Source organism: Pleuronectes platessa, chromosome 4 (assembly GCF_947347685.1).
Source record: "Pleuronectes platessa chromosome 4, fPlePla1.1, whole genome shotgun sequence".
Lineage (NCBI taxonomy): Eukaryota > Metazoa > Chordata > Actinopteri > Pleuronectiformes > Pleuronectidae > Pleuronectes > Pleuronectes platessa.
In genome coordinates, this window is record NC_070629.1 from 22,904,033 (window position 1) to 22,916,085 (window position 12,053).

At 40.8% G+C, this 12,053-nt stretch overlaps 1 protein-coding gene across 1 annotated transcript; it reads left to right on the forward strand.

Moving 5' to 3' along the window:
- Positions 1–528: 528 nt before the first annotated feature.
- Positions 529–11,431, forward strand: ap3s1 (adaptor related protein complex 3 subunit sigma 1). The gene is made up of 6 exons (XM_053420410.1): positions 529–822; positions 4,577–4,668; positions 5,319–5,430; positions 5,538–5,609; positions 6,310–6,417; positions 10,609–11,431. Exons 1-6 carry the CDS (start codon positions 754–756, stop codon positions 10,735–10,737), a joined length of 582 nt encoding a protein of 193 aa, XP_053276385.1. The 5' UTR covers positions 529–753; the 3' UTR covers positions 10,738–11,431.
- Positions 11,432–12,053: the final 622 nt, after the last annotated feature.

Here is a 12,053-nt window from a genome sequence, read left to right on the forward strand (position 1 = left end):
TTGTTTAAAAGGAACAAAAATAATAGTAAGATAAGATAAATGATCATCTTGATCTGGTGCCGCAAGGGGGAAATGTGCCATGTTGCATTAGACAGTAAACACACAATGTAAACACACGGAAATATTAAAACAAAGAAATTAATACGCCTTTGGCAAAATGTAAACAGCTCATATACACTGTTATAGTATTTCACATACATCAAATAGAAATTACACAGAAAATTACAAAAATCTGAGTGAGGTATTTGTGGTTCTATTATTCATATTCTTAAAATGGAATCACTATAAGACAAAGAGCCGGACAAGGGGACCGCTTTATTACATATTTGAGTATATAAATAAAACACAACAGAGCTTTAGACATGTAGACTTACATGTATGGTTATATTAACACTGTTAATAATAAGAATATCCACTGGATCGATGATCAAAGAGAGACAACAGCTTTGTTTTTCCCCGTGTGCGTTTTGCAGACGGAGGAAGTTTGGACCATGTCGGCCTCTGTAGCAGGAGCCGGGGGAGGAAGAGGAGGAGGAAGAGGAGGAGGAGGAGAAGAGCATGACTGGTCCTCTGACGTGGATTATATCCGTAAAGAGACGATGAAGAAGTAGCGGCGTGCAGCTCCACTTCCAACCCGGGTTTGACGTAGCATCGCGACGGGATCACACAGCCCCGAGTCCCGGTGCGAGCGAGGCCGAGCCGGGCTGACGGATCCTCCCTCTCTCTGGCTGTGTCCCCCGCCTCCACACAGTCATGATTAAAGCCATTTTAATATTCAACAACCATGGCAAACCACGGATGTCCAAATTCTACGAGCACTACGTGAGTACCCGGACGATCTCATCATGTCTACAGCAGCGTCTCTGTGTTGTTTTTTATCCCGGATGTGTTTCGCATCGAAAGGGCCACCGTGAATCTGCTGAATGACTTTATCTTCCACATGTTTGCTCTTATGCAACCGTGAGGAAACACCAGCTCGAGTTAGGTCGCCCGCAGCTTGCATGCGCGGAGCTCCACTTCCCATTGTGTCGGATGAGATGTCGGTGCGTGAGCCCGCTGAATTATTAACCGTGTGCGAGGCGATCACGTTCCCCCGCAGCAAGCCAGCCGTGTCCGGCTCAGTTCGGCTCCATTGTCAGTGTCCAGCTGTGGAGGAGGAGGAGGAGGTGATGGAGGAGCGAGTGAGTTCACCCTGTGTTTGTGTCACATGACTCCAGTGACGCCCTTGTGATGGACTCGTGCTCACTTCAACCCTCCTCCTCCTCCTCCTCCACCACTGCTCCTTCAATTCACTTGATTGTCACGGAGCTACGGTGACACTACCTGCTGCACCAGGAGGAGGAAGGAGGAGGAGGAGGTGCAGGGGGGAAATGACAGCTTGGGTAATGTTATTTTGCTGGACATGCTGTGCTGGCTTGTTCTCATAATTGGATTTATATCTGTAGGTCGGCTCCCACAGCCGCAGCCAGGTGGCCTACTTCTGTGCTGCAGCCACGCAGGAGCATTTCAATGGACTTTTGGGGCCCCCTAGCCACTAAGGGGCCTGGGGGGGCCAAATCGAACAATCAAACACCCCCACTTAAAGCTTCAGTGTGCAGAATCTAGTGACATCTAGTGGTGAACTTGCATGTTGCAGCTGAAGACCCCTCGCCTCAACCTCCCCTTCCAAACATGGAACCTGTGTTAGCCTATAGTTGTCATAAAAACTGAAAAAGATCGTTAGTTTGTCCAGTTTGGGCTACTGTGAAAAAACATGGCTGCCTCGGTCGAGAGGACCCGCCCTTGATGTAAATATAACAAGTATTAATATTTAAAGGGCCCATTCTAGGGTTAAGAAAACAACAATTTTAGATGAAATGCCATTAGTGAAAACATCACTAGGATTATATTATATTCAACTTTTGCCAATAGATTCCTTTCACCTAAATCGTACACACTGAACCTTTAAACAAATTCATCTTTTCTTATCAAAATTATCAAGAGAATTCCATTTTGTACCATACGCGGCTTTCAGACACGCACTGAACTCCGGAGATGAGCGGTGCAGGTGTGAGCGTTAATGTCCGAGTGAGAGCGTCTGTAGTTTCTGCACGCCCCTTGTATAAAGTGCACACAAACTCAAGAGGATGCACCACCAGCTAGCAAAGTAGTTGATAGTTTAGTTGACTGACAGGAGTATTTAAATAATCTTTTTAATTATGAATAATCTTTCAAGCTCACATCTTCTTGTACTGACTTACTAGATGTGAGGTTGTGCTATGGAGTAAAAAAACAAACATTAAATCTTCATATCATGGAGACATAAAAACAACATTATTCACCATATTGGCATAAATAGATTACGTCTCTTTGGTTCATCAAAAGTTCTGTCATTTATTTTTCCTATCGTCCTGCTAATGGACTAGATTTTCCGTGTAAGCAGTGAAAACCAGAAAATCCGGTTACACTTGATATCTTGAGTTTCGTACTATTTGTTTTTATAAGACACAACAAGGAATTGATTTTTAATTTTTTTTTTTAATCTTGTGACATTTTATTCATCAAGCGCCAGTATCCAAAAGAGAAACCAGCAGATGAATCAATAATTAAACCAGCCCCAGTAGCAGCCCCAGTGAGCATCGTCCTCCATGTTGTCTAATCTGGAGAAGAGATGAACATGCACGGGTCTCAGGAGGATAAACTGGAGTTGACTGGATTATAAGTCGACTTTGTAGACACCATCTGCTATTTTAAAAGCTGAGGTGTAAGATTACCGTCTGGCAGCGAGACGTCATATTTCACACATATCCCTTACTCAGCACTCAGTTTATCTAAGTTATGTACTGTTAAGTCAGAGCCTCAGCAAGCGGTGTTCACAAGATGTGTGTTTGAGTCTTGTGTTGTCGTGCAGTTTGTTGTGTTGTGAGAGACAGTTGAGACGTAAAGCCAAAGCATCTGTCCAATCTAAGCGAGATATGTCGGCGAGAGGAGGGTGAAATATGGTCGCACACAAACTCACACCGCAGAAAATGGATGCACCATCAATTTTCACTCAGAAGCCGGGGAGGAGAACATCTGTGTGGTAATAGCAAGGCCTGTGAGTGTGTGTGAGTTTGTGGTTCGGCTCTTTCGCAGCTACTAGTGTCCTTTGTGCAAAATAATCTCCCATATGCAGTAAATCCGAGCTGCAGATCTCTGAGCTACAACCTACAGAATAAAGCAGTTTCACACGTGTAGGTTACACTTTTAACCCTTGCCTTATTTAATAAGTGTAATCTGTATTTGTAGTAAAGCCAATCACAATATGGATTTTTGTGTTTCAGACGTCCATATTGAGCAGTAAAACATTTCCGGTACCAATAAATCCGCCTATAGGTTAAAAAGAAATTGGCACTGATTACTAAGCTGTTGTCATCAAACCCTTTTGACAACAAAATATAATTGACGCTTGATATCTTACCATTAAACCATAAATCTCATTATTAATACCTTTAAGTAAAAAGAAACCACAAATACAACCAGATCTACAGAACTTGAATGAAGGAAATAAATGTGAATGTATGTCATGTATATCGATCGAGCTATAGCTATAAGCAGATCTCCTCCTGTGTAGACCAGTAAGTGAAGGCTGGTGTATTGTTACATAAAGAATGACACTGTAGTTAACCACAGCTGTAATAATAAAAAATGTCTCAATATGAGGAGTTATAATTGTGGAGGAATACTATAAAATAATAAACACTTCACATCGGTTTACAGCTACATTACAGTGTGTAATATAGATATAAAAACCTTTGGAAGATTATGTTTTTGCCTTTTATAGACAGTTTACAGTTATCATACAATGGGAAAGTTTCTTATCTTCTTACTGCTCTGCTCTTTTTTAATTCTCTGCGACTGTATCATTACACTGTGAGTACAGTAACCCTGCTGGTCTCGTGCTGCGAGTCACATGATCGATTCCGCCTGGCAGCCGGCCGGGTTCTGAACACCCTCTCCTCTCCTTGTGCTCGCTGACCTGCTGTGGACCCTGCGAGGACATTAGCTCTCTGTGGGGAAGCAGCCTCAGTGTTAGAGCTGCACACAAACATGTTCCCCATCAGGTTAAATGAGAAACAAAATGAGATCATATGTTTATGATTACATTACAGTCTCATCTGAATTATAATCTCTTAAATCGACCTCATGCCGGAGACTTTACCCCCTATTTGCTCAGGAGGTCTTTAAATGTGAGTCCACTCTTTAAGCCTTTTAGTTCCAGGCCTGAGGATGTTTGAGGGTTTAAACACAATCTCGTCCATTCGAAAACAATGTGATTAGCCTGCCTTGATTTGGTTTGTACAATGAAATCATTGGCTGTGTTGCCTTTGGGCACCAGTGTATGTTTTAATATAGAAATAGAAAATGGTAGGTATACATCCTGTTCATCCCCCTCGGAGCCAATACATGTGTTTGAGGAACACAGAGGCGAGAGGACCCATTCTTTTACCTGCCAACCGAATGAAGCGGCTCACTGGAAACAATTAAGTGCACAAACAGTGTGTTATTTACCATCTCGTGTTTGTTCTAATATCCTGTTTCCTCGTTCCTCCTGCAGAGTGAAGACACGGAGCAACAGATCATCAGGGAAACCTTCCACCTGGTCTCCAAAAGAGACGAGAACGTCTGTAATTTCCTAGAAGGAGGACTGTAAGTGATCCGCCAGTGACTTTAACGCGCAGGAATTAATTTCGCCCTGTTAAGGCTGAGAGGGCTTTGTGAGCGTCTGTCAATAGTAACAGTGTTTGCAGATCATTTATCATTCATGAAGGAGGGACCGGGTGTTGTTTTACATCAGGAAACTCCTCTGCTTGCACTCGATCTTTTTTTTTTTTCACCTCAACTCGTCAAACCGTGCAACACCAAAGCCAAGTGGTTATGCAAATATTGTACCGCACTGTACATTTAGCATTTAGACAACTTCAGAGTACTAGACTACACATGATCAAGAGGGTTTACAACATTTCCTGTGGCTCAAGCTTACACTCTCCCAGAGGTCTTACCTAACCTGCCTCCCTGCCATATCTTTTCATGTTAGTATATTGTGCGTCCAATCTTTACACATAAAGCATTCTGTTGTTTCTCTCCCTGTGTTTTTTTGTGTTGTCTTTACTTTTACTGACGTGTTAACAAGTGTCAGATCAAGCTCGGCGCCAGAGAGTAACATCCTCTGTGTATTTTTGAACTCCTCTTGTTTGTGTGTCAATTATTCAAATTTAGAAATCAAGACTTTTTGCATGTGATGCTTCGATCAACACTAACGTTACTTCTTGTATCTCCTTGTTCCCTGTTGTTCTCAGGTTGATCGGAGGATCAGACTACAAGCTGATCTACAGACACTATGCCACACTGTACTTTGTGTTCTGTGTGGACTCCTCAGAGAGTGAACTAGGAATTTTAGACTTAATCCAGGTAACAGCCGATTGGAATCACAGGGTCTATTTACACACTATGTTTACATACGTGCCACAGGCCATTTGAATTCTGTCTCACACAATCATTAACGCTTCTGTTGACAGGTATTTGTGGAGACGTTGGACAAATGCTTTGAGAACGTCTGTGAGCTTGACTTAATTTTCCATGTAGATAAGGTAGGAAATACTTTCTGTGATGATATATATATTTATGCTATTTGAACCTTTTGATTTTGTATTGAAATCAGATTCGGCTGCTTCTTAAAGAACAACTGTACTACATGCCACAGCAAAGGGCTGAAATTATTAGATGATGAATAAATTAGTAGATCTAATGTAAATGACACAGCAACTATTTTGCCCGCTAATTAATTATTATTCTTTAAATAAGAAGTGCCAAATATCTCCTGGCTCGAGCTTCAAATGTGAGGATTTAATGCCGGTCTGTGATAAAGGAAATCTTGTAGCTGTTGACTGGACAAAAACAAGCAACATAAATATCTCTTTAGACCCTTTGGAATTCATGTCTGGCTTATCACTATTTTCTTTGTATGCATTTCTTGAAAAATATGAAATTCATAAAATGTTTGGCAGATTATTCTGTGTTGCAGCCCATCTGTTAATTTGATTTCAGCTATCATGCTCCTCAGTGGGCTCCCATAACTGGAGGATGGTGCATGAGCTGCTAATAAATATCAATATAATAAACTATAACAGTAATAGTATATATTTTTCTTCCTAGATAAGGTTTTAATTTTAGAAAAAAACTGCACATGAATAAACACCTAAATACTTTATATAGACTGTCATAACCTATTTATTAAATGTTCTTACATCAGACACAATGAAAAAAATATATACATAATTACCTTTTTAGGTCCACAACATCCTGGCAGAGATGGTGATGGGCGGGATGGTCCTGGAGACCAACATGAACGAAATCATCATGCAGGTGGATGCTCAGAACAAGATGGAGAAGTCTGAGGTAAGCGTGACCCCGCCTGTTCACCTGTATGACTCGACTTTACCTCCCTACTCTCTGAGGTATTGTATCCAGTATGCAGGCATGTGTGTATGCTGCACCCTGCATGCCACTCTCCAGTGAACCTGTGGATGCTCCCTACCTCCTCTTGAGTGTTTGTGCTCCTTCTTTTTTCCGGCCTCTTCTCCTGCCGCTGCACTGCTCTCAACGCAGACCAAGGCTCAACATGTTCTCTCCTGTAATAATAAAAAAACAAAAATAGTATCACAGTCATCACTTTGGTCACTACTAGACTTAACTGTACCATTATCCGATGTAATCTCCAAAATCTGTGACCATTGAATCTCTCATATCCTCTAAATTTGAATTTAAAGTAGGTGTTTTTTATTCAACCTGCTCATTATGTTAGAGGAGAATGTGGATATTAAACGCTGTCCATGTTGAAGTAACTGCTTCCTTAATGTGCTCTAAAGAGACATTGCTTTGCTTTCCATGCAGCTTCTGCCCGCAGATAAACATTCATTTACCCATCAGTAAAGTTTCTAATCCGACAGCCAGAGACAATTCCATGAAATCATTTCTGTTTTTGTATTGTGTGTTGATTTTTTTGCCTCCACGCTCCTAAAGCATTACTGCAGTAATGATCTGGTTTTGTTATTTAAATGACTTGCCATAAGAGATGTCTAAACACTGAGGCAATGTTTCTGGGGAGGCATTTTTAGATTTTGCAATGACAGACGGTCACGCAATTGTTGTGTTTTCGAGTGAAGGGTTACGTTATTAGGTTGACATTAATTATGTGCTCTAATATTTGAATTAAAAAAGTTTTAGTGTGAACTACATGCACCTTTTTCCCAACCTCTGAGCTGCATTGTGTGTTTTATACCAGACAGAGTCTTTCCTCTGGATTGATATTCTGTAGGCAGAGTCTTTTACCGTTCTACAATCATCAGAGCGGCTCTGCCTCTTCCCTCTTGGACCTACCCTCGACCACAGTGTGTTTTTCACACTGATGCTAATTCAGAATGACACTGTTCATTTATAGCGCAGTGTCTGGGGAACAAGGAGAGAGCTGTTCTTCCTCCAATCTGGCAACGACCGATTAAGTGGCATCAGTGTTTTTTCATCAAACCAATACTTCTTAACCCGTATCTTTATTATTTGCATCAGAAATAATTCTGGGAGAAGCTTACGATTGACTTTCCAGACGTGGTCCATGATAGGTCCTTTCACTTTCTGTGGAGATGAACTGTAAATCCTTTTTAATCTGCTTTAACATTCCTCATTCCTCTTTTTTCCTGACCCTGTCTAGTTCTTTCCATTCTTCTCTCTCTTTACAGACGTTTATCTTTCAGTCTACCAGGCAGGACAGGTAGACACAGGTACTGCTAAATTTACAACCCAGTGCTTTAACCTTAACTGAAGTTTACTCTCCCCCCATAGTCTCTTCACATGGCGCTCCATGTAACAGTAAACTGACGTCACTAACATATGCAAGGGATCTTTCGTGGCAGACCCAAAAATGTGCCATTTCTCCTCTTAACTAGTGACGTGATGTTATCGCTTTGGTGAATTCCCACGAGGTGGATGGGAAAAACCAAAGACCTGAGAGTGTAGTGTGTAAATCTAACAGGTGGGACCGGCTACAGGTGCTTCTTTTTTAGAAAATTCTTAAACTGTGTTGACATAATAGGATTAGAATAAAGAAGAATAAAATAAATTAGAATTTCACTCTTATGAAACTACATTAAAATTCCCTTAATCCAGATATTTTTGGGGGGGATCTGCACCAAATTGCACACCCTCAAAAATATCAGCCCCCTAAAAAAGGTCAGATTTTTTTCATCAAGATCCATATATTATTATTTTAGAAAACATGGAACATTTAGAAAAAGTACAACCTATCTTGAGGTGATAAAGTAATTTAAGTGGATATGACAAAATCTGGTTCTTTGCTGACCCCTGGCATATCCTTCCAACAAGTTTCACGTTGATCCGACCTGTAGTTTTCCCGTAATACTGCTGATGATCAGACAGATAAATAAATACCCTCCTTGGTGGAGCCAATACAAATTATGTATAAAAGGAATAGTTCAACATTTTGGGATATTCCCTCATTTGCTTTCTTCTCAAGCGTTTTATAAGAACAGCTGGAGCTGGCAGCTGGATATCTCAGTTAAGCATAAATACTTAAAACAGCTGGAAACATCTGGTGGGACTCTGTCAAACCTCAACATAATCCCCTAGCCTGCTCCTGTAAATCTCAGTAATAAAGAGGGTTCATCTCATTCGTGTAGCTCAACAACAATTCTCCTGTTTCACAGGTTGTTATGTGTCTGATTGTTTCTTGGCCCGGGGGAGAATCCATGCAGCTACTGGTCCCAGCTAATTAGAAATGTTCTGGCACTGAACAGCTCATAAAACCGGGAATTGTGCTAACACTTTTTGCAGAGATTGAACAACACGGTCTAAAATTTGTTACTTTGTTACTTTGCTACTGTCTAATGCTGCATATTTTTGCAGTAGTAATATTAGATCTTAACTCTAGCGGCAAATGTTATTTCCCAAATTGTGAAACGTTTCCTTTTTATGTCTCTTTCTCTAAACCACACCTAAGGTAAAGTGACGTAAACCCACGATAAAAATAAACCTCCAGAGCTTTTATCCTGTGATCTCTCCCACTGATGTCTCACAGACGAGAGCTCGGGTGCTGCTAAATTTTTAAAAGACTCTCCGACAAGCACAGACCAGAAAGTCAAACCACTGTTGTGTGTCACGCAGCTGGTGTTACTATTTCTGTACATATGAGTCACCCAGCGTTTCATTAAAAACCCCACTATAATGGACCAGCACAGTTGGCCTCCCGGTGGCCCCGCTGCGACTCTGTCCCACTGAAGACCCAGCCCATGTGCTGGATCAGCATTCCTCCTTGTTAAGGACACGGTCGTCTTTCTGTCCAACACGAGTCTCCTTGATTCTTGGCTGAAGAAGGAATGTCCATTAGACAAATGGTCCATTGAATTAATCCTGTGAAAATAAGTGGAGTGGATAAATCTACATTCCAGACGAACTCGGAGCATGTCCCATCACTAAATGATTCACGAGGTGATTTGAACGTGTTCCTGAGAGAAAAGGGCAAAGAATGCGTAGCTCTTAAGTCTCATGGTCATTTTTGGGTCCGTCTCCTAAAGATTCAGTCGGGGGTTCTCTAACCGCAGTGATTCTCAAATGTCAGCTCACACCTTGAGTCGAAAAAACCCCACAAACGCTCACTTACCGAGCTTTATTTGATTTTTCCGAACTTAAAACCCTAAATTGATTTGATACAGCTTCACATTGAGATTCATTGTGTTAGAGTGAAGTGCCTCCTCTGTCCCTGAGAATAGATCTACCATGGTAGTTTAGCACAACTAGGCTTACAACCTACTTATGTCATCAATAGGCAGCACGATAGAAGAGTCAATGGCACCATGTTCGTGTTCCTCTATTCATAAATATGTATTTAGACAAAACAATGTTAGCAACAGTCTTCCCTGAAGTAATCTCACCGACTGCAGGTACAGTACCACCTGAATTATCATGGCCAAAGCTTACATGATGTTTCATTTGATTATTTTGTTAATTAAATTTGACGCACACGTTCTGTACACACTTATCTATCCAAACATCATTTCCGCCTTCATATCCAGCTCCATTTTTTTCTGCTTTACCAATTCTCTCCTTGCATTTTTACCCTTATCGGTCCTCAAGAGTCCGGTGGGTCCACTTTCCAAGCAATGCAGCCTTTTGTCCATTCGATGAATGTACAGTACTGTTTAGTACGTTAAAAAAACAACTGATAGTGAATGGCCCAGTACAGAATGTCCTCACAGTTGATTCATAATTGGCTCTGGTTGTGACGTAAATCATTCTAGAAACAAATACTGCATGTGTGTATGAGGCTATGAAGGCATCTGAATGTACATTTGCACATGATGTCTGTCCCAGTAGCTGTCAGTGCTTTTGCATTGTGTCAACAAGTGACTGTGGTTTTGTCTAGTACTCTGTTTAGCATTGTGTGAGTCCAATGTTCTCTGTTCAATGTGTTGTCGTGTACAGCATGTTTCTTTTTTAAATTTATTTACTGCTTTGTATCTTATCAACCCTCCTTGTGTGTTTTTGTGTGTGTGTGTCTTTGTGTGTGTGTGTGTCTAGGCCGGCATTGCAGGAGCGCCTGCTCGTGCCGTATCAGCTGTAAAGAACATGAACCTCCCCGAAATGCCCAGAAACATCAACATTGGTGACATCAGCATAAAAGTGCCAAATTTACCCTCCTTCAAATAGCGGCAGTGAAGTCCTGAGTCGGCGGATGTCGGCCAGTGTTTACCATGATGCAATCTGTTTACCAAAACCTCAAATTACCAACTTTTATCAAAGCTATACATGAAGGTACTGTGTGGTTTGTCACTCCTCGTTCTGGTGTTCTCACTCTGTTTCTCCGAGTAAAGAAGACAATGTTTTACATTTTTTTCTTTGTTTTTTTCTCTTTTTCTGTTTAATATGAAGTATTTATTTATCCGTGGTACATTCCTTCTGCCTCACTGGAGGTTGACCCTCGTTCAGCACAGATCTGTGTCAGTTTCTCAATAAAATGATTTCACCTTTTCAAGTGTTCAATCCAAACGTAATGAAGTTTGGGAGCAGACTATTGGTCTTGGTTATTCCAGGTGAGAGAAATGCATCATTAGAGGTAACTTAAAGAAACCATTTCAAATACCAAATTGGAGCAAGTCTGCTACAGTATTAAAACTCATAGGTTATAGCTTGTTTGTAAAATCAGCGCAAACAATAAAGGATATTATATTGCTGTGTTACAGAAATATGGATATATATATATGTATATGCTTAAATGAAACTTTCTTTTCTTGTTTGTATGCAAAATATTCTTTAATGATTTCCTATGTCTTTAAAAAAATTCTAATTTGAATCTGTGCTCGACCCTTTTCTTTTTCAACGTAATAAACTGTCAAAACTCTAACTTTGTGTTTGTCAAATTTAATTATTTCATGATTACTTACATCAGATCAACTTCAAATTGAGATGAAAAAAACAAAACAATTAAACATTATAATTACAACTTCTAGGACTGCAAAGCCGCACTGAACGGGCCCAAGCACATGCATTTTGAGGCGTGGCATGCATGGATTCCCTTCCTGCCTTCGTCACGTGATGTCGATCCTTGCCTAATTACTCATTAGATTAAATATGTTTGTTTTGAATCACTCTCTTATGATCCATGTTGCTTTATATGGATCTGTGATCTACTGAGTCCAGTATCAGACAGATTGACCGACGGAACCATCCCAGTACAAACGCATACATAAAAACAATTATCTTAAATTGTATGGATTGGGGACATCGCAGCCGTCTCTGAATTTAACAATCCTGCTGTTTGACATTTACCGGCATTAATGTCAATGAGGGCTCCTCTATCATCGCTGCTTCACTGTCCGTGTGTGAGTTTAATGCTGCGTTCCAGACGACTCGTATGTTAGATATTCTGACCTGAAATTGCCCAGTTGAGACTTCACTTCAAACATAAACAAACATGTCTGACCGTGAGAAGCTAATTCATTTGTCACGTGATGAGACAATTCAAC

Bases quoted from the DNA above. Each gene is read 5' to 3' on its own strand.
- ap3s1 (XM_053420410.1), top strand. From the start codon at position 754: ATGATTAAAGCCATTTTAATATTCAACAACCATGGCAAACCACGGATG. The intron at 823-4,576 runs GTGAGTACCCGG...TTCCTCCTGCAG, and splicing joins CCAAATTCTACGAGCACTAC to AGTGAAGACACGGAGCAACA. The intron at 4,669-5,318 runs GTAAGTGATCCG...TGTTGTTCTCAG, and splicing joins AATTTCCTAGAAGGAGGACT to GTTGATCGGAGGATCAGACT.